This window comes from Sceloporus occidentalis, unplaced genomic scaffold, assembly GCF_023333645.1.
Source record: "Sceloporus occidentalis isolate IW3139 unplaced genomic scaffold, rSceOcc1.0.p SCAF_4, whole genome shotgun sequence".
NCBI lineage: Eukaryota > Metazoa > Chordata > Lepidosauria > Squamata > Phrynosomatidae > Sceloporus > Sceloporus occidentalis.
Window position 1 is genome coordinate 194,873,358 of NW_028316984.1, and position 23,108 is coordinate 194,896,465.

Consider the following 23,108-nt stretch of genomic DNA (forward strand, 5'->3'; position numbering starts at 1 on the left):
CACCTATTACCTATAAACACAAGAATACTATGTTTCAGAAAATATGTATATATAACTTTGGAGATGCAAAGCTGGGATGCTAAACATTTAATTTGTTGTTGCCTTTAAGCCATTTCTGATTTTAATGGCAGCCAGGCGGCCTTATAATGGGGTTTTCTTGGCAAGTTTCTTTAGGGGGTTTGCCATTGCTGTCCTCTGAGGCTGAGAGTGTGACTTGTGTTAATATTCTTCTACATTTCCCCTGGATATAAGCTCAAATGACATGACTGTTTTGAAAAGACAGTTAATTAACATCTAAAGGTGACTGCATTTCCTTGTTTTAAAAGGAAAATGTACCAAGATTATATGCATCAGTATCAAGAGACATTCAAGCAGCACCAAGCAAAATATGCACAAACTACAATTGCTCAGGAACATTACCAGGAAAAAAGGGAATATGAAGAAATCCAAAGCCGAGTTCTGAAACAGTCTGAACTATTTCAACAGAAAGAAGCTCAACTGAAAGATCTTCAAGGTGACAGCATAACTGCCAGTCCTATCTGCTGGTTTAAATTAAATAAAATATGTGAATCTATATCAGATGCAAATGTTAATTCAACAGATCTGGATATACTTCCTTTAATGCTCAGGCCAGAGGTTTCCCCTGCAGTCTTTCTAGCAATAGTAAAAAGCACTGAAGTTGTCAACAGCTGATCCTGTGATCTGCCAGATTTCTTGATCCTTTGCACTCCACTTCCTGCTTTTTTCAAATAAACTTAGGATACGTCCTGAACCTGAATGACATTTATATTCTAGTATAAATAGTGAGCCAGTTGAACCCATGTCTGATGGTGAACACATGCCTTCATTACATCATATCTGGATTACTGTTATAATGCTTTCGACTACTAATACTTTGCATGGTGATAACTTTGAAAAGTGTTTGGAAATTCCAGATCATTCAGATTATTACAACCAGATAGTGCATTGGGGATGCATCTACCCTGCAGAAACAATGCAGTTTGACACCACTTTAACTGCCATGCCTCCATCCTATAGAATCCTGGGTTTTGTAGTTTTGTGAGGCACCAGTACTCTTTGGCAGTGAAAGCTAAAGATCTTGTAAAGTTACAGCACTTACAATGGTGTCAAACGGCATTATTTCTGCAATGTAGATGTACCCATAAATACATGTGGTGCCACTGCAATTGATAGGTTTGCTTTTATGTTTTAATTTAATTTTTATTCAGATTTTACTGTTAGTAGCCACTTGTGTGTCATTTTTAATAGAACAATTGGATATAAATTGAATTAATAAATAAGGAGATCACAGTATAGCTCCGAAGGACTGTACAGACCTCAACAGATTATGATATAGACTTATGTGATAATTTGTAGGATGCACCATAGAAAATTACTAACTGCATTTCACCTTTAGGATCTCATTACTGAGATATCTCTCCCCCCCAACCTTTCTTCTACTTTATTCAATGTGGTAGATTTTTTTTTAAAATGTGATCTTGTGTAAACATTTTATTAACTTCTCTGGATTGCTTCATTGACACCTCTCTGGACTCCTTCCAGATCCCATTTCCAAATCCACTCTCCATTATAAATAAAAATCACACTATATCAATGCTATTGGAATGGGTGTGCAGGCACAATATCAAAGATACAAAATTATTTTAAGGGACAAAGGCCAAGCCCATAAGCTGCACAGAAAAAGCTGTTATGTATAGGGCACACACATCAAGATAATACAAGAGCAAGGGGCAAATTGAAATTGAATGTGACAATGATCTCTGAGACAGACACAGCATAAGAGATTATCCTGTTTTACCCTTATGGTACTGTGTCACAAGCAGCTACAACTGAGGTGTCATCAGGACACCAAATAGATAAAAAAAAAACAACACTTGTACTAATTTAAAGCAAACAAGATGTGTGTTCTGTTTATAGGGACAGTAAAAGGCCAGTCACAAAAAATCTGGAAGCTAGAAAATAAATGGTCATCTTATTCCGCTGTGTGAATACAAGATAGACTCTTTTTTGACTATGGGATTTTTGCATATATTCTGTACTTGCTATGTTTTTATCTAGACGTGTTCTGTAGAAATAGAAGTGAGCTCTTAAACATGAAGACATTAAAGTTTATTGTATAGTGACTACTGTACTAATTCGGGGGGTTGGTAGGTAACCTTGGCAGTTCATCCATTGGATGGTAGCACTAGATATGACAGGAAGTTGCAGGTTCTGGTGGCAGCGCTCCAAATATTTACATTTAAGTATACCTCCTTTCTCCCAGAGTGAGACACAAGATGGCTCACAGAGGAAATCATAACAACACAAATTTTAAAAATTAAAATAATCTCATTTAAAACAGTAGAAAATTATTTTTGGAAGAGATGAAAGTTTAAAAAACAAAAACAAAATAGTACACATCCCAGTAAGAATTTGAGGCATTCTTACTACCTTCAGGATTTGAGGCACAGGTGGTTCTCTTAGGCAGGGTTGGAAAATAAGTCTGTTGAAGCTAAAATTCTTGACAGAATAATCCACTTTACTCCACCCAAGATCATTTGCAACAAAGTGCACTTTGCTTTGGAAAGTTATACATATATTCTAAGCCTATAAAAGAAGCATAAAGTACATTTTTAAAAATGCAAATAGATAAATATGAATACAATAGGGAAAAGGAATATGGAAAATTAATAAAAAATCTTCCATGTTTGAAAGAAAAGCAAAATTTCAACATTTGTTACAAGCAAAAGATGGCACAAAAATGGAGGTAATATAATATGTAAGAAATGGAATGAATCAAGTCAAAGAGGGCCTTTTTTAAAATACCCTTACATGATCCAGCCCACCTCTAGTCACCACTGATGAGGGCAAGGGAGGGCATGTGCATAGAGATACATTGCCTCTATTGTCTGTTGACTTTTTGTGAATATGCATGCCATGCCTTGGGATTAGATTTTATCCCAAATGTATACATGATATTAATTTATGAACATTGTCTTTTCCAGATCCTGGTCAGTTTCAATCACTTTCCTCCTGGGCTTTACAGATGTATCCATTCATCAATTTACACATTGCATCTTCAGCCGAAACTGATATATAGACTTTTTTGTTGTTGGCTTTGTTGATATAACAGTTTAAAGCTGAAGTAGACAGTTGAAGTATGCACAGAGAGCTACATCATCTCTCAGAAAAACACTGAACTCTGGTGCATCTAACTAATGTAATCAAAACATGCCATGAGCAAGTGAGAAATACTAGTTCAAAATTGACTCTCTTTAGTTGAATAAACTAAGTAAATACTTGTTTTAAACTGTTATTTTTATAGTTTGTATAGTTTTTAAGTATTTTAATCTATGTTGTACTCTAGGTAAGAAATAATAATAATACTGTGATGATGATGATGATGAATAACAAATATACAGTCGCCCCTCCTAACTCTCAGATCTGAGATCCACGACCTTGAATGTCCACGGAGGGCAACCTCTGCTATTTTTTATAGTGCATGCCCCTGGCACGCACACCTGGGCCAAACACACAGGGGGCACCCCATTCAAGCCCATGGGGCTTGAATATGCATGAGCATCCATTTTCACACAGGGGGGTCCAGAACAGATCCCTGTGAAAACGGAGGACCAACCGTACACAGTAATGTTAAAGCAGGGGTTTGTTATTGTTACTTTTCTTACTTTTTAAAATAGATGATGTTCATGCTGAACATTTGGCATGCAATAAAATTAGAAAAAAATATCATATATGTAGATTGCAAAGAAAAAGCCCCTTTTGTGCCATTTGTTATTTGATATAAATGTTATTCTCTCAGTACCATTGTTACCTTTATTTCAGATTTATGGAAGCAGGACAGAGCCTCATCTTGCCAAAAACTTTAATATAACCAACAATTTGGATTATATCTGTGTTCAGCGCTTCAGCTCAGGTGAAGTACTAGGACCTGAGTTGTCTGGATGTGGAATTCATACAATCAGCATGTATGTGGTATGGCTCTTCTCCTTCTACACACACTGAGCAGACTACAACATGAATACTCAAGCAATATGTACTGTTTAGAACAGGAACATTAATATCTTCCAAATATAAGTTCCAGCATGCCATATGCTTCCAGCATTTCATATGTATTAGTTTTGGGACTGATAGCAAATGATTCAGGCAGCACCATTCACTGCAAACATAACTGAATCTGGGTGTACAGACTGAGCAGCACTATCATGTGAATCAACTCATTGATTTCAGTGGGTTAAATCAAAGTAAGCAATTGACAGTTGTGAGTGTAACTGTGATTCCTTTCAGTTTTTTTCTTGACTGCTTCTTGTTCATGTTTTATTGATTCCTTAATATAAAAAAGTGCTTCTTTGAGGCAGAACACAAAAGAAACTCTTAAGCATGCAGTGGATCTCAGGCAACAATCACTTCACCTAGACAAAATAACAGAAGAGCTAGAAAAGAAAATGAATTATACTAAGCAGGTAAAAGCCTGTTATTAAATTCTATGTTATGTTACAATCTGTGCTAAAATGCTAGTATATAACACCACAATTATGAATGGTATATAATACTTTTTGGAGAATATACAAAGGTAAATTTTGTAGTGTTCTTTGTAAGGGTTGCATTATTTTTTCTATGTTCTCACTTTTGTAGTACTATAGTTATTTTACTGCTTGAATATTACATTGTTTTATTTTAAGAAGTGGAAGTGTGATTTCAACTTCAATTGATCATGCATTGAGGATGGTTTCTAAACACATAAAAATAAGTCTACATACTATCCATGGCCTCTCAATGCACTCATATCGAGCAATCTGCTCCCCATGCTGTCTCCTTGTGTTCTACTCTCCACAAGCCCACGTCCCACTGGGCTGCAAGACAGAGAAGTGGGAAAAGGTGATTTTTAGTGTCTCTGCCCATCCCACTTAAAAGGATCAAAATCCCATCTTCACTCCATCTAAAATACCTTAACTTGCTAATCATAGAGGTCAGTTGGGATTTTGAGATGTGACAAAATACTATTGAGAAAAAGAAGCAGTGACAGGAATACACGTTCTCTGTTGTCCAGATTCATAGTCCAACCCAGATAAACAGCTTTAGAGAGATCAGTAATTAAATAGATGGAACTGAATAGTGATATCATAATCATGTTATCTAAATGTGTGGTATATGGATAGATTTTAAAGGACATTTTCATGAAAACTAATATTTACAGGGATGATCCTTGTCTCTCCACCTATTCAGTATGTAAGTGATCCAGTTATATATACATGTGTGTGTGTGTGTGTGTGTCGGAGTTAGGAGAAATCAACATCTGCCAGTGTTTCATAACAAAGCCAAGACTATATTCTATGATTCTATATGCCTAATATTTATATGGTATTTTTTGTAGTCGTTAAAGCTGTTTAGCTCAGTAAATCTTGCAATAACCCTCTAGCTCACTATTAGGTCATTACTATTGTCCTACATTGCACAATTGAGACAGTGGCTCAGAGCTTGCCTAAGGCTCCCCAGTGCATTCATGGCTGAGCTAAGATTTTAAGCCAGTCTTCTGGCTCCCGTGCTCCACTAATTCTCAGAAGGACTGATGCTGCAATGATTATGCAGTGTTTTATGTTCCTTAAAATATTAAAGAAAGGTTTGCAGATTAGCCTTATTCAAATATTTTTGTATACTTGGAAACTTTGAAAGGAAGACTAATTGAAGTGTACAATCACATAAAACCCACACTCACATAATTATTTCAATTGCACACCTGTAGTAAATTATTGTTCCTACAAAAACTATAAGCATCCACCCACCCTTCAAATTCTGCATTCTCTTTCCATTGTGTCCCGACTCATGCATTATTATTTCTTGAGAGGAGCTGTTTCTGTGTTATGCCACACAGTAACACTTGTAAAAAGAGTAGAGAGAGCTTGTAGCACCTTTTAGACTAACTGAAAGAAGAAAGTTGGCAGCATGAGCATCAGTAGACTTAAGTCTACTTCCTCAGATACTTTTGAAGCTGTAGTCCAAATGCATCTGAGGAAGTTTACTTGAGTCTAACATAGCTCTTGCTGCCGACTTCTTTCTTTCAGTTTGTCTCAAAGGTGCTATAAGATCTCTCTGTATACTGATTCTACAGAGAAGCCAAGTACATCAGGCATGTGACATTCTGGCTAGCATTATTAATAAATTAAAACTTGGGCCTCAATCCTATATAGCCATTTTATTAATTAATTAATTTGCTATTTACAAAAATATCTCATCCTTTATTATGAGATCACAAAATGGTGTACATTTGTTGTTTGTTGTTAGCTGCCCTCGAATCAACTTTGACCCCTGCTGACTTGTACACAAGACATCTCCAAGATCCTCTATCCTACATTGCTCTGCTCAGGTCTAGTAGATTCAGGCTTATGACCTCCCTAATTGAGTCTATCCATCTGGTGTGTGCTCTTCCTCTCTTTCTACTGCCTTCTACCTTTCCTAGCATTATTGTCTTTTCTAATGAGTCATGCCTTTGCATTATGTGCTCAAAGTACAGCAGCCTCAATTGACGTCCAGGGAGAGTTTAGGCTTCATCTGTTCAACGACCTATTTGCTTGTCTTTTTCGCTGCCCACTGTATCCTCATCACTTTTCTCCAGCACCACATCTTGAATGAATTTATTTTCTTTTTATCCACTTACTTCACTGTCCAAATCTCACATCCATACATGGTGATGGGGAATACAATGAAGTGTGTAACTTTAGTGCTCAGTTGTATATCTTTATTCTTTAGTATCTTGCCTAGTTTTTTCATGGCTGCCCTTCCCATTGCTAGTCTTTTTTCTTGTTTCTTGACTGCAGTCTCTGTTCTGATCAATGTTTGATCCAAGATATGAGAAATCTAACTATTTCAATTTCTTCATACTAGAAACAAGTAAAAACATATCTGGATTAAAACCATAAACAATTTAAACAACATGAAAACCTATTAAACAAGGTGATAGTTGAAACAACTTTAAATGCTGCAAATTAAAACCATGTACACATACATGTTGAAGAAAATTAATCCCCCAAGTCTTTAATATTTTTGTTTGGCTCCAGAAACAAAGCAATGTTGGTGCTAGCTGGACTTCCATGGGGATAGCATTTCTTAATCCTGGAACCACAACTGAGAATGCCCTGTCCCATGCCATGTCACTTCATATTGCCCACATTGGTAGGACATAGAGGAATCTCTGGCAGATCTCAGTTCTTAGGCAGGCATATATAGGAAAGGTTCTTACAGTTCAAAAAGTTTTCTTTATCATTTAGGACCATGTAGCTCTGTTTATAAAAAATAATAAATGCTTTAAAAATAAATTCAATCAAATTACATGTAAAACAATCTATCCTCCTAAGGTAACAAAGAGATTAAGTTTTAATAATCATATTTCAAAAACTTTTCTGAAAATATCTGGTACCCCCCCAACCCCCCCCCCCCTGAAAAAACTGTTTTCTCCCTATAGTCTCTCCTATGATACTTGAGGTGATGGTGGCAGGAACCCTCCTGCCCAGATATTCTGTGGGCTTTTAAGGGAAAGAAGAAATCAGTGAAAATTGTGTCCCTTTCTGTGAGCAATGCATTGTTCATGGAAACTCTGGACTGAATCCACGGTGGTGCATTAAGTCACTGTAAAGTATTAGTTAGTGGAAGCATACTATGGAAAGATGAAATTGTCTCCTCTGCTTAGAATACATTTTCAACAAAGTTTTGAAGGGACCATCAAAGAAGGCCTTGTAGTCTGTAAGCTATAAAGTATAAATACGTAAATACATAAGTAAAATAATAAAAAAATATTTTGATAAAATTATTGAATTTCCTTGTATCATTTTTAGCAACCAGAAAAGATTAAAGATGATCTAAAGCATCCCGAAGATCAAAATCTCCATGAAGTGGCAGTAGAGAAAAATGAAAAAAATCTAGAAGCAAGGCAGGAACTTAATGAAAGGTAGCATTTTTAAAGTTAATTTTATGTCACATAGCATAATGCTATGAACAAAATGTAAACATACACTGCAAATCTATGGTAATTGCATATCCATTTAACTGCCAAGACTTTCCCACCAAAATGCAGGTAGTTTGGTAACTGTGCTCTTGCCAAGTTCCTGCTCACAAAACATGAGTAGGGGGGAAATGGCTATGTTATAATTATAGCAAATGTTAATCTACAGGCAGAAGTGGCTCCTCCCTTATTTTGGTGCTAATACAGCACTTCTAATCAGCCTAAGCATAGCAGAGGAAACAGGTAGCTGTATTTTTTCCATTTCCAACAGTTACTGCTTTTATTCATCTGCATTCATTAGGAAATATTTCTTGTTAAAGCAATATTTCTAGCCTAATTTACTTTGACTTCTCAAACTCTGCAGCATTCTTCCTATAATGAATGAGGGCATCCTTTGATACGTGGCAGCTGTTGTGAGTGGGTCTCACGTCAGTGGGATGGTGAATCCAGTCAGCATATTATTCTGAATTTCTTAGAAGCTATCCATGGTGCTGAATTCTATTTCCAGCATATCCAGTCCTTCTGTATCCTATGTAATAATCCTGTGGGGGGAAATCTGCTCACCTTGTTTTCTGAGACAAAGTGGTAATCACCTCCCAATAAAGCTGTCCAACATGCAACAGTGGAGTAGAATAAAATCTGGTTAATAAGAAAGATACTGTGCTAGACCTCATTTCCTGATTTAAAAACTTCTCATATTTCCATCTCTCTCCCTCCCTCTCACTGATCACTTGTTTATTTCTTGCTTTCATTTGACTGCTTTCTTTCATTCAGCTTATTCATAAAGAATCATACTCTGTTAACTATGAAACAGCAGGCACGTACACCATTGCATCTCCCTGGCATTACCCAGAAAGTAGTCAAAAGTATACCAACTCTAAAGCCATTGTTTCAACAGAGAGAAACAGAGACAGGTAATGGATGTATTTGGATTTTGTGGGGACAAGGGAAACATTGATTTGTTGGTACCATATGTCCTTAGCCACATTGGTATGCTTGCATTAGACTGGCTGTGTCATGAAAATGATGAGGGATTCACGGCTCCTACCTACATGTCTCTCCTCTTCAGAAGCCCTCCCACATTTGGTGGAGGATGGAAATAACAATGAAAAGAGCAGGTACAGTATATTCTTTATCCTCAGATGTTCACTTTATTCAGGTTTTAGAATGAGGGAGTAGGACTATAGAAATATCAGAATCCTTGACAGCAAGTATAGCACAGACACAGCATATCACACCATGTTCAAGATACACTAGGAAAATCAACTGAAGAATATAGTAAGAGTTTTCAAAGTGATTTCATAGAATCATGGAATCATAGAGTTGCAAGAGACCCTATGGGGCATTCAGTCCAACCCCCTGCTATGCATTTAACACTATTTGTTTTAAGCAATCATCTATATGTCTTTAGAAATGGATACATTTGATCTGAAGTTTGGTAGTTGCATGCTGACAAAACCTTTTGATTATCTTCATATTGTTTATATACATTTAATGTAAGTTTTCCGTTGTTCTGTTCAACAATGCAGCTTAACAATGCAGGGCTAATAATCTTCATTTGCTTTGACAAAAACATAGGTGTGGAAGAGAAAGAAAATCCTGCAGGAAATTCAATAGTGACCAGTATGTACTTCAACCATATGGAAAGTGAAAAACAGGTATTTATTGTTTGTTTGTTTATTGTACTTATATCCTGTTTTTCTGAATTTCTTGCTCTGGTGTTTAGCCTTAGAGCCTGGCTTCATCCTCATTTCTACCTGTTTTGGTCTCCTACGTCATTTAAACAAATGAGGCTCAAAAAGGGAAGAAACCACTTTTTATCCATGCATATAATCCCTTAGAGAGTTTTAAGAGACTAGGAATGTTTAAGGTTATACTGCTGTTCCAAGTAACTGTGGTTCATGGTCTGCTCAATTATATGAGGGCATCTGGAGGATTTGGGAGGCCAGGTGGACATGGGGGGCTGCAGAAAAAGTGATAGGGCTGCACATGTCCATGGTTTGCATTATACAACCTCTTATTTTAGTGTTACATACAAAAAGTACAATTTCATATATGCCTGTCCACACTGGCAAAAAAAAGAAGCAATTTCTCCTTGTTTTGCATCTCAGCTGTTTATATGTCAAATGAGGCCAAACCAAGGTGAAACCGGAATGAAGAACAAAATAAAGCCCTTTTGCTCCACTAACACAGAAAGTATGAATTATTGTAGCAGTGTATAAACAGCACAATGTGAGTCCAGGAATGCAGGAAGGTGGCTTATTGAAGCAGTCTGGAACATGAACTCTGGGCCACTGGCACCATTGCTCATCATACAGTGTTTTTCTTATGTTGAGCATACAGACACATGAGTGTCCAGATGCACAACTGACCCATCACATTAGCCAGTCATCACACACCCATGAAGCAAAATTACGACAAACAATGCAATTGATGTAATAAAAACATATACAAGCTGGCCAGTCCAGCAGGGGGACATGAGGTGAAAGGAGGAAAGGGGGCATGTATGGGGGCCCTCCATGATGGTGCTTTTCCAATGTGTTACTGGGCACACAGATGCACTGTATGGGCAGTGTATCACCTGTGCAGTTGTGTGGCCAGTCACATGGGGTGTCCAGTGGGATGGCAGCTGGGTGGGACAAGTGAGGTAATTGGCAGTCACAGGTGGTGTTTTTGTGTGATGGTGCACAGGCATGGGGGAGAGATGGGGGAAAATTGAGCGGCACAGACTGATGCCATGTGGTGCGGACTGCTTCTGGGTGTTTGGCTCACCTTGGGAGCAGGCTGTGTGGACAATGGGGGTTCCAGCTGAATCAGGAAATCCCATGAATGGCCCATTTTTTCCCTCTCCATCTGTACAGCCCCATATATTTATTCAGAAAGGATTGCAAATACTAATCAAAACCTCATTAAGGGATCCATTGCATTGTACATGTTTATGTAGGAACATGGTCTACCCACTGAACAACTTTTCCTCTTCCTGGAACTTGGAAAATTCCATTCAAAAAAGGAGTTGCCATTAATAGTTTCAAGGCCCCTGAAAATAGTTATAGGCTCAATGTAAAATTAACTCTTTATATTCCCTTTACCAAGAACTAAAATAATTATCTTTTTTGTAACCTGGAAGTGATTAATTACAAACAGTTACTTTAATTAATTCTCTTTCCCAATAAAAAGGGAAATGCAATAAATTACATTAACAGGGTAATATAAAATAATAATATTCTGGTTACCTTTTTAAAAATCAGAATGCTACAATTCACTAACAGTGGGGCAATAATGCACACACCTTATTTATATATTTTATTGTTTGTTTGGCATGCAGCAAAAACAAAACACTACCTTCCACAACTCTTCAAGCAAGTGGCCACTACATGACAATATAAACTTTTTACACCATTTTTTAAAAAGGAAGACAGAAAGGGGAAATTGGAGACAATCTGATGGCAGCAAAAATAATGTTTGAGAATTATGACCTGTAAATAGAGGTCAAGAGAGCTGTATTTGTACAGCCTAAGGAAAAGTCAGCATGTCTTCACTTATCATTTTATATTTTACTTCAGCTGGAATATGTCCTTTGTTTTAGAAATGTAGTGACATAGAAGGAACCAACATTGCAAAAACTGTCCAAGCTTCATCCATCACAAGCTTTCAAAACCAAACACCATTCAGGTACCTTTTAAACAAACTCCATTTTTATTACTGAAAGCATAGGTTATGAATCTTGTATACAAAAAATGCTGCTAATACAAATGAGTCATTCTGTCAATTGTCAGGTTGCTATCTTATCAGAAGAAACCAAACAGCAAGCAGTGGTTTGAGAATGAGGCTACAGAAAAAGGTAAATACTACTGAAATATTAGAGTAAAATTATTGTAAACATTTACATTGGGTAGTATCCAGATAAAGGCTCTCCCAAATGGTGCCATTTTGATTAATTAGTGTCACACCATTCTCTGCTGCTCAGTGTTGTTTGTTGAGGTTTCCTTTGCTGCTGCATTTTTCTCCTGACTTTAAAAAGGATTATCTGACCTGGAACAGACAGGCCAAATGAACCGTGCTGGCACCAATTTTAGGGTTAGGGACCGCGCACCAACCGCACGGTCCCTAACCCTAGCACAGCGCCATGGTATACACAGGTTCCACCATTTTGACATAAGTGATGCACAGCATATACACGTAACTGTGCATCGCTTATGTCACAAGTGCACCCAATGGTTTTCCCGGGTTCTTTTTACTCTGGAGGGACTCCGCACGGTTTGGTAGATGGGGAGTCCCTCTGGAGGGAAATAGGCTGCCGGCAGGCCACCCTTTGGAGGCGGTCTGTTCCGGACCTCAGTAATGTCATGTAGAGTTGGTAGACTGAATGCTGACATAGCTTCTGTACCTTTAATGGTTTACACAGAAGAGGGATGTTGAAAAGAGATTCCACCTCAACGTTAGGAGGAACTTCCTGACAGTAAGGGCAGTTCGACAGTGGAACACACTTCCTCGGAGTGTAGTGGAGTCTCCCTCCTTGGAGGTCTTCAAATGGAGGCTGGATGGCCATCTGTCGGGGATGCTTTGATCTGGATTTCCTGCATGACAGGGGGTTGGACTGGATGGCCCTTGCGGTCTCTTCCAACTCTATGATTCTATGATTTTTGGCAGGTGTTGCTTGTTCTGTGGTTGTGTGACAAGCAACATCTGCTGAAATTTCCTCTTCTGCATAGCCATTAAAGATATGGGAGCTATCTCAAGTTTTCAGTCTGGCAATCCTACATGGTTTGTAAAGGTAACTCATTCGGGTTCATGTTGTTAGATCCAATCCTCACCTTCCTCTCAATGTTGCTTCTCTTTCCTGCTGTACTTCTGATTTAGCAGTGAAACACATGGACAAAATAAAACAGCTTCCAGCTGCTTTGAAGGTGAGACGTTTATAAAACAAACGCCTCCAAAGTGGGTGGAAATTGAAATAAAGACTCACTCTGGGGCTAAAAACCAGAGCAAAAAGAAGCTGGGATACTCTGGCTTAGCAGAGAAAATATGCATCTTCGTGCCTGCATACAAACAGCCTGGTACCAGTGTGGGGCTGTGGCAAAGCAAAGAAATGAAAGTTTGACAACCCCAATGGATGTAATTACAATATGCACAAACCAGACATTCCAATAGGGGGATATGGAGTGAAGGAGGGTGAAGGGGACATGTATGTGGGGCCTCCATGATTGTGTTTTACCAATGTATTACTCACATACCTAGGCACCAATGTCCTGTATATGTGGAGCATCACACGTGCAACTGTGTGGTTGATCAAAAGAGAAGCCATCCAATGGGATGGCATCTGGGTGGACATGGGAGGTACTTGGAGGCCGCAGATGGTGTGTTTGTGTGATGGTGCACATGTGCGTGGGGAGGCAACAAAAAAAATTATCCAGTGGCATGGCTTGATGCTATGCTATGTGGTCAGGCCATAGATATTTGGCCTGCCTTGGGAGTGGGTTGTGCAGATAGTGGGGTTTTGACCTGCATTTGGAAAAAGCAGGATCTAGCTGCTTTTTCCTGCATGTCTACTCCAGCCCCTCAAGACTTCATGTTCTCCTCCTCCTCCTCAGGCTCTTTTCTCTTTACTTTTTAGCATTAAAAAAAACCAAAAAAGCATTCTGTAAAATGTGAACAATAAAACAGGAAGCTAAAATTTGGTCTTGGCAGTCGCTGCAGTAATTACTAGGCTTAGGGTACCACCCCTTCAGCCTTTCCCTTCTCCTCCTGCTGCTCATTTAACTACTCTAGAATTCTTCTCTTTCCCCTCCCCACATTTCTTTTAAAACCTCTTGTCATGTCACCAAGCTGAAATTCTTGCACCCATTACATAATTCATAATTACAAGCCATCATCCTTAATTATTCCACTATCTAAACTTCTCTTTGATGGGACAGCTAATGTGAAGCTTTTAGTTCTCTGTTCATCCTAGATTCTCAGTTTCTCCTTTTACAATTGTGAATGTTACCATTTCCTGATGTGAAGGAAAGCATAAAAACACCAGCACTAGTTTGATTATCCCTACTTCCGATATAAAGAGTCAAACAGTGAGTTCAGTTCAGTGAGAGCTGTATTCCAAAACAAGCATTTTTCAAGTCTCTGTTCTCCTCTTCCTCTGTCTCTTTCCTCCTGGCTTGGTCATCCTGGCAGAATGATGATCTGGTGGTCATTGTATATGGAGAGGTTTTTAGAAAATGGAAGGAACCAATACAGGGAAGGAGAAACTCTAAGATAATTATATGAGCAAGGGCAGCGAGGGGACAGGCTGAAGTGGTTGCAATATGAGTCAAATGCCAACTGCACTTATGTTATGAATGTAGAAGTTCAGCTTGTTGTTAGGTGTTCAACAAAATGAGAGAAATAGAACTACAACAACAGAAGGAAAATCGGGAGGGAAGTGAGGAGATTGTATACAACCACCAATCAAAATACAAATCACAAGCAAATGCCCACAGATAAATGGAAATGAGCCACCTTTATGGAGCACGTATTTGAACTGTGTACAGAATTTTTTTTAAAAAAGTCAGTTTCAAAATGGAACAAAAGGATTCAGAAAAAAAGTGGAGAATGAGGCAAAAAGACCTGCAATTAGTAGAGCATAGCTTGGAGAAGAAAAAGAGAAGTGGTAACTACACTCAGTATTCTCACATAGCTACCATTAGAGTGACACAAATGAAAAAGCCTTTACTTGGAACAGCTTTTGTTTGCAGAACAGATAATGTGGTTATTCCCCACCTCAGTATCTGCTGTCCTGCAAAGTTAGGAACCCTCTGGAGCAGATTTGGATGGGAGGCACCATTAACTGCAGTGAAAGGGGAAGTCCATTTTTGCAATGCTGGATTTCATGCTCACTAAATAATAACATAGTTGAAGAGAAGAAGAAATAGAAAATTCAATCCTTATACAGTCAGCCCATCTTATACATGGATTTTTTTAATGGACAGATTCAAGCACCCATGGTTTCAAAATGTTAAAAAAAAAGTATAAATTTCAAATATCAAACCTTGATTTTCCATTTTTTATAAGGGACACCATTTTGCTATGTCATTATATTTAATTAATGGGACTTGAGCATCCACAGATCTTGGAACCAAACCCCAGCGTTTAACAAGGGTCCACTGTATTGACTTCTTGTGTGAATTACAATAATATTATAGTCTTGAATTTTATTTATTTATTAAAAATTTAAGAATATAATATTATTGTTCTTGTATTTCACACAAGAAGTCAATATCAGGAGTGAATTTTATATTTCTTCTTCTTCTCTTCAACAATGTAAATGTATGCCCTGTTGTCTCCACCACAAGACACTGGAGGAAACGGGCAGAAAATCACAGGTCTTCTTTAAAAACATTTTCAGAATATACTATAGCCATTACTTCTGATCCAGTACTGAATCTGTAGTGTTGCACCACTCTCAAAATGATATGCAGCATGTGAAGTCAGTTCAGTAGTGTTTTATCCCTGCCTAATCGGGAGAGCTAACCATTACAAGTGGGTAACAGTAGACTATGACAAGAATGGGATTAGGTATGGCATTCTTATGGCTCCTAAAGGCTATCTAATTAATGCATTTACTTTGAATTCAAGTAATTTCCCAAGACCACCCATCCCCACAAAGGTTACCCCTACAGTGTGGATCCTCATTATGCCACATGCAGACCACATCAGCTCTCTAGGCTTCTCAAACAGGCCATTTAATTTAAACATGTTTCTAGTGGATGCAAAAGAAAGCCTTCAAAACACTACATCAGACAATGAATTGTCCCTTTCTGTTCATTACGTCATTGCATCCCACTCTTGTGTATTATCTTGACAATAAGAGCAGTTTGGAAATTGAACCAATCGCCTAGAACAGTGTTGGGGTCTCCTTCTCTTGGCAACTTCAGAGAGAACCTAGTAGAATTTCTTGCAGGGGATGATTTAGCTGGAGATACTGCACTGAGCAAGGGGTTGGACTCTATGGCCCATGAGACCCCCTCCACCTCTATGATTCTATTATTTTTTCAGTTGGGAATAAATTTATGCAAGAGTTACCATGATGTCCAATTAGATGTCCCATTAAAGAGAAGTTTGGATAGTGGAATAATTAAGGATGATGGCTTGTATAAATTTATGTAATAGTTACCATAATGCCTTGATTGTAGAACACACACCATTATGCTCTGCTCAGCCCCAAACCATTTTAGTAGAAGCACCAGAAATATTATATAACAGTTCAGTTTTCAAATATCCTTTTCACGTGTTATAACCTTATTTCTTCTTTTTTATATACATAATTTTCTACAACAGAAAATAATACTGACTGGACAGAAAAGGAAGGAGAAAATAAGTCAAAAGATTCTACATATCTATCTCAAGTCAGTTTAACTTTCTTTCTATTCTATCTAACTATTTTCTTTATGATAAATCCCAAGATTCTTCAGGTCTCTGTCTGAAAGGAAGGAGCCATCCAACCCTCATTGCCATCAAGGCAAGGCAGATGTAAGATTATTTAGAAACTGTCTATTACAGACCCCTTGGTTCCTACCTCAGTTTGTTTTTCTGCTTCAGCCCAGGACAGACTGTAATATTATGTTCTTGATTTAAAAATAAAATAAAAGAGGTGGCCAGAATCTTCTTTCACCGTGCATGTTACATAAATGTACATATACTTAGCTACATATCAGAGGCACTAAGATATGCTGTTAGTGAAGATCCTTAACTGTCCCATTATGCATCAGTCACATTGCTGTCTCTCTTACGTAACAACATAATAGCAGCATTTTCGTTTTACAAACACTGCAGAACTGTTCAATTCTAATTCCAACAGATGTTAGTCCACTTACCAAGACTTAAGTCCTCAATAGGGATTCCAGCTGAGGATTGTATGTCCTCTTGTATCCACTGGCAGCAGCTAGAGGAGACAAGCAAAAGTGCATAGGTCTTCTTTAGAGGGGAATTCAATTTTTATATTCTTAATTCTATCCTGTTTGTATTGTCAAGCTGCCCTTTGGACCTTTCACTAATCAAAGTATCTGGAGGAAATGAGACAGGGGGTCGGTGAACCTTAAAACCTGCTTCAAAATGTTTGCTCCAATTTACAGTCCTCCAGTACCTTTAGAAGACTGCAGATGGCATCCCAGATAATGCATGGCAGCTATTTTATCCATTTTTAGTCAGCAGATGACCATATTGAGCTTCCATCAGACATTTCCCCACCAGATTATACAATGATCTTTGCTCCCTTGCTGTAATGAGCTGTAGTGCCTCACTTGATGCCTTTACCACCAAGAACAGCAATGATTTTAAATTGTTGTTGCTGTGTGCTTTCAAATTATTTCCAACTTATGGTGACCCTAACGCAAAACTATCATGGGGTTTTCTTGGGAAAATTTATTCAGATGAGGTCTGCCATTGCCTTACCCTGAGGCTGAGAGCATGTGACCTGCCCAAGGTCAGCCAATGAGCTTTGTGGCCAAGCTAGGAATCAAACTCTGGATTTCCAGAAGTGTAGTCCAACTCTCAAATGGTGTTGGCTCTCTAATAAATGTCTGTTTTATATGAAAGGCATCCAGAAAAATAAGGAGTCCCTTGTCTGACCAATCAAAGGCAATGAGGGTATGCCTGCTGGGGGCATCTTCTTTGCTTCCCAGCATCCACGTATCCCCTCAGAGCAAACCCAGAAAATCAGGACAGGCCTCTCTGAGCAAGGCAGGGCCAAGTGGTCAGGCCAGCCTCCAGCCATTCATTCCAAAAATAAAGAATATGCTAGTGGGAAAGCTGGGTTGTAAACTTATTGACTGCTCTCAGCAGAATAAGCCAACCAAATCCAATTCAGAATCTCATTTAAAAGGACCATTTCCCCCCCCATCTCTCTTTATTTTCCTCTTTCTCCAGGGCAGGATGTGAGAAAACAAAATAAAACTCAGCTTTCTGTTCCATACAGTGATCCCTAAATGGTGCCCTTTATAGATTTTGGACTTCAGCTCCCAGAATAATAATAATAATAATAATAATAATAATAATATTTATTTATGTTTCCCTGCCTCTCCCGGTGGATCGAAGCAGGGTTACAGACTAAATAAAGGCACAAAGTGTTTACCTCAAAATTCAGTTAAAAGCAGCTAAAAACAATAAAATATCCAACATCAGACAATAACAATAGCATCAATAAGCAAGGCAGGGATCATACACAGATAGGGGCATATCATTCATATCAAGGGGGTATTCATATCAGGTGGGGTATGCTCAGCTAAAAAGCTTGGTTTTAACTGCTTTTCTAAATGTTTCTAACGAGGCCGCCGAGCGGATATCCTCAGGAAGACTATTCCAAAGTCTCGGAGCCGTTGTTGACAATGCTCTTTGCGAAGTAGCAACATACTTAGAGGTTGCTATTTCCAATAGGTTCTTACCCGATGTTCTAAGAGTGCGGGGCAGATTATATAGGGAGATGCAGTCCCATAAGTAACTCAGGCCCAAGCCATGTAGGGCTTTATAGAAGCCTCAGCCATGTTGGCCAATAGTCTGGGATTCTGGGCACTGAAGTCCAAAACCCTTTAAAGAGCACAGTTTGAGGACCACTGAGTAGGATTCGTCCCTGCAGTTGACATCTCGAGTAGATGTGACGGCCAGAAGTGCTTGCTATCAGCTTCGGTTGATACGCCAACTGCGACCCTACCTGGGCCAAAGGGACTTTGAAACAGTGGTACACGCTCTGGTAACCTCTCACCTAGATTTCTGTAATGCGCTCTACATGGGTAAAATGTGGGCTGGACAAGGCAACTGTTAAGTGGATTTGTAATTGGTTGACCGGCCGAACCCAAAGGGTGCTCAACAATGGCTCCTTTTCATCCTGGAGAGAAGTAACCAGTGGGGTCCCACAGGGCTCTGTCCTTGGCCCAGTACTGTTCAACATCTTTATCAATGACTTGGAGGAAAAAATTGGGGGAATACTTATCAAATTTGCAGATGACACCAAATTAGGAGGAATAGCTAATACTCCAGAGGACAGGATCAAAATTCAAAATGACCTGAATAGACTAGAAAGTTGGGCCAGAGCTAACAGAATGAACTTCAACAGGGAGAAATGTAAGGTACTGCACTTAGGGCGAAAAAATGAAATGCACAGATATAGGATGGGGGACACCTGGCTTAAGGAGACAACATGTGAAAGGGATCTAGGAGTCCAAGTAGACCACAAGCTGAACATGAGTCAACAGTGCGATGCGGCAGCTAACAAGGCCAATGCGATTTTAGGCTGCATCAATAGAAGTATCGTATCTAGATCTAAGGAAGTAATAGTGCCACTATACTCTGCTCTGGTCAGGCCCCACCTGGAATATTGTGTCCAGTTCTGGGCGCAACAATTCAAAAAGGACATTGAGAAACTGGAGCGTGTCCAAAGGAGGGCGACTAAAATGGTGAAAGGTCTGGAAACCTTGCCCTATGAGGAATGATTCAGGGAGCTGGGGATGTTTAGCCTGGAGAAGAGAAGGTTAAGAGGTGATATGATAGCCCTATTTAAATACTTGAAGGGATGTCATATTGAGGAGGGAGCAAGCTTGTTTTCTGCTGCTCCAGAGACTAGGACCCGGAGCAATGGATGCAAGCTGCAGGAAAAGAGATTCCACCTCAACATTAGGAGGAATTTCCTGACAGTAAGGGCTGTTCGACAGTGGAACACACTCCCTCGGAGTGTAGTGGAGTCTCCCTCCTTGGAGGTCTTCAAACTGAGGCTGGATGGCCATCTGTCGGCGATGCTTTGATCTGGATTTCCTGCATGGCAGGAGGTTGGACTGGATGGCCCTTGCGGTCTCTTCCAACTCTATGATTCTATGATTCTATGATTCTACCCTTGTACCAAGTCCGGAAGCTACAGTTAGTACAAAATATGGCAGCCAGACTGGTCACCGGTGCATTTAGGTTTGACCATATAACACCTAAGCTGAAAGCTCTGCACTGGCTGCCTGTTTGCTTCCGGGCACAATACAAGGTGTTGGTTATCACCTATAAAGCCCTACATGGCTTGGGCCCTAGTTATTTGGACCCATTTCAAACTGGCTTTCGGGCGGGTTACGGGGTTGAGATGGCCATGGTCGCCTTGGTCGATGATCTCCGTCTGGGCATCGACAGGGGAAGCGTGTCCCTGTTGGTGCTCTTGGACATCTCAGCGGCTTTCGATACCATAGACCATGGTATCCTTCTGGAGCGCCTGGTAGAGGTGGGAATCGGGGGCACTGCGCTCCAGTGGTTCCGGTCCTACCTCTCTGGGAGGTTCCAGATGGTGCAGCTGGGAGACGTGTGCTCCGATAAGAGGGCCCTCACAACTGGGGTCCCTTAAGGAGCCATTCTGTCTCCCATGCTTTTCAACATTTACATGAAACCGCTGGGAGAGATCATCCGGAGACATGGGGTGTGGGGTTATCAGTACGCTGATGACACCCAAATAGTCTTCTCTATGTCTCCGACTGATGCAGTGACTGAGGATGGCGTCTCTCCTCTCGTGGCCTGTCTGGAGTCGGTAATGGGCTGGATGAGGGAAAACCGACTCAGTCTGAATCCAGTGAAAACGGAGGTACTTGTGATAGGTTCCCCTGGTCCAGGAATGGCGGTGGTTCCACCTGTCCTGAACGGGATCACGCTTCCTGTGAAGGACTCCGTGTGCAGTCTGGGGGTGCTTCTTGACTCGTCGCTTCACCTTACAGCTCAGGTGAATGCGACGGTCAAGAGCACATGTTATCAGCTTCGGCTTATTCGCCAGCTGCGCCCATACCTGGCCCAGAGAGACCTTGAAACGGTGGTACATGCTCTGGTAACCTCTCGATTGGATTTCTGCAATGCGCTCTACATGGGGCAACCCTTATACCACACCCGGAAGCTACAGATGGTACAGAATATGGCAGCCAGACTGGTTACTGGTACCTCCAGGGCCAGTCATATTACACCTATACTAAAAGAGTTGCATTGGCTGCCCATCCGCTTCCGGGCACAGTACAAGGTGTTGGTGATAACCTATAAAGCCCTATATGGCTTGGGCCCAGGATACCTGAAGGACCGCCTCTCTCCATACATTCCGCCCCGCACCCTCAGAACATCTGGGCAGCAACTACTGAGGGCCCCAGGGGCCAGACTACCCTCCACTATGAGGAGGTCGTATTCCATCGTCGCCCCGGCCCTCTGGAATACGCTGCCCATAGAGCTCTGCTCGGCTACCTCCCTGGCTCAGTTTAGAAGGGAGTTAAAAACCTTATTTCGATCAGCATTCCCCGAAGCAAGTTCCAACTAGTCTTCCCCCTTCGACGGCAGTGGTAGCTGGCTGACAGGGTTTTAATTTGATTTTAATATGCTGTGTTGTATTTCTATTGTGTTTTATGATGAAATTGTACTGTGTTATTAACACGTTGTTCACCGCCCTGATCGTTGGAAGGGCGGTATACAAATAAAGTTGTTATTATTATTATTATTATTATTATTATTATTATTATTATTTGTGGGACCGCATCTCCCCCTATGAGCTGCCCCGCACACTCAGAACATCCGGTAAGAACTTATCGGAAACTCCATCTTCCAGATACATCTCCTCTTCCCAAAGGGCCTTTACAACAATGGCCCCATGGATCTGGAACAGCCTTCCGGTGGAGCTCCATCTCATGACCTCTTTGGAAACATTTAAAAAGAGACTGAAACCCGTACTCTTTCGCCAAGCGTTCCCCCCCGAGGAGTGATGTCTACATGACCAATATGCCTGCCGATAATGATATTCTGTCTTACCCCTGGATGTTGGATGCTGTTGGATTGTTGTATTTTACTGATGTTTGTATAGATGAACCATTTTGTGTTTTTATAGTGTATTGTATTGCATTGTATGTATTGATTTTAGTAGTCTGTAACCCCGCTTCAATCCTTTGGGAGAGGCGGGGAAACAAAAACAAAACAAAAAAAGTTCTGAAAGCAAGATAGCTAAACATACTGATCTTCATGTTTTAGTCAGTACTCCAAATCCTACATCAAGGAGACAGGGTATTTTTGCACTCACAGAGTAACACAGCAGTTGTGCAGGCAGTGCTATTTCATTAGTAAGTTGTGACACTGCACAATCAAATGTGCATGTATATTAATACACAATATGTGTCAATGTATGATGTGCATGCCCATCTGTGTGTAACAGTATGCAGTGCACATGCAGAGTGAGCATCCATGCACAATGCAGCACACATGGAAATATATTTATGCAGAAATGAAACCTATTCAGCAGGAACCATCTGGTGCTGCCTCAAGGGACTAGATTTATTATGAAAAGAGGAGCCAAGGGGTCCAACTTATAAAGGCAGAGTTTTTAGATCATGTGATCTCTGCCTTTATTGGTCAGCAGTGAGATTTATACCCAATGTTCCATTATAATACACTCTATAAATGCTGTGTTGATTGATAATACAAATTTTAAGTTCTCTTATATGAGTACATGGTATTGACTTCTTATCCTGTCATTACCATGTGGTGTGCATTTAGCTAATATTTGGGGACAGCTTTAGTGTTATATTCAGCACTTCCATCTGTAAAAATGCCCTAATTTCAACATTGGATTTATCCTTTTCAAAATTGTTTCTTCTTTGACATTCTGTTGCTTTGCCTGCGTTAAGTGTGTTATATATCTGTAGTAGTGTGGGCACAGATCCAGTGAGCTGTGAATGATATGAATGCCACCATGTTGTTGCCCATGGGAGTAAACTGCTCTTATGAAGCCATCAGAAATCATAATGCCAAATGGGAACAAGGATAAGAGAGGTCAGTAAAGGAGGGAGACAACTGTCACCTCATCACTACATTCATTGGAAACACCCTCCTACCTGAAAGCAATACTTTATGACTGCAAAAACACATCAACAAATGGCATTGAGTAAACATGTTATATTTTAATTTGGGGGGTTTATTGTGATATTAAAGAAACCTGTGATTAATGTTGGAAAATCAGGCTGAAGAAATAGGGAGAAGGAGTATGTAAGAAGCAAACAATCTTCTGCAGCATAAAATTGCTCTTGTCTAGTTTCCCTCTCTGTGTAGACCAAAATGAGCACAATGGTCTATTGGTCTAACT

At 39.8% G+C, this 23,108-nt stretch overlaps 1 protein-coding gene across 1 annotated transcript in view; it reads left to right on the plus strand.

Moving 5' to 3' along the window:
* The window catches only part of CUNH14orf39 (chromosome unknown C14orf39 homolog), a 40,701-nt gene that overhangs the window by 10,883 nt on the left and 6,710 nt on the right, over nt 1–23,108 (plus strand). The window contains exons 6-14 of the mRNA XM_089522777.1: nt 327–514; nt 3,006–3,048; nt 4,361–4,481; nt 7,848–7,960; nt 8,789–8,928; nt 9,593–9,672; nt 11,601–11,686; nt 11,791–11,855; nt 16,325–16,392. Coding sequence (XP_089378903.1) covers nt 327–514; nt 3,006–3,048; nt 4,361–4,481; nt 7,848–7,960; nt 8,789–8,928; nt 9,593–9,672; nt 11,601–11,686; nt 11,791–11,855; nt 16,325–16,392 — 904 coding nt within the window. The remainder of the gene's footprint in view (nt 1–326; nt 515–3,005; nt 3,049–4,360; nt 4,482–7,847; nt 7,961–8,788; nt 8,929–9,592; nt 9,673–11,600; nt 11,687–11,790; nt 11,856–16,324; nt 16,393–23,108) is intronic.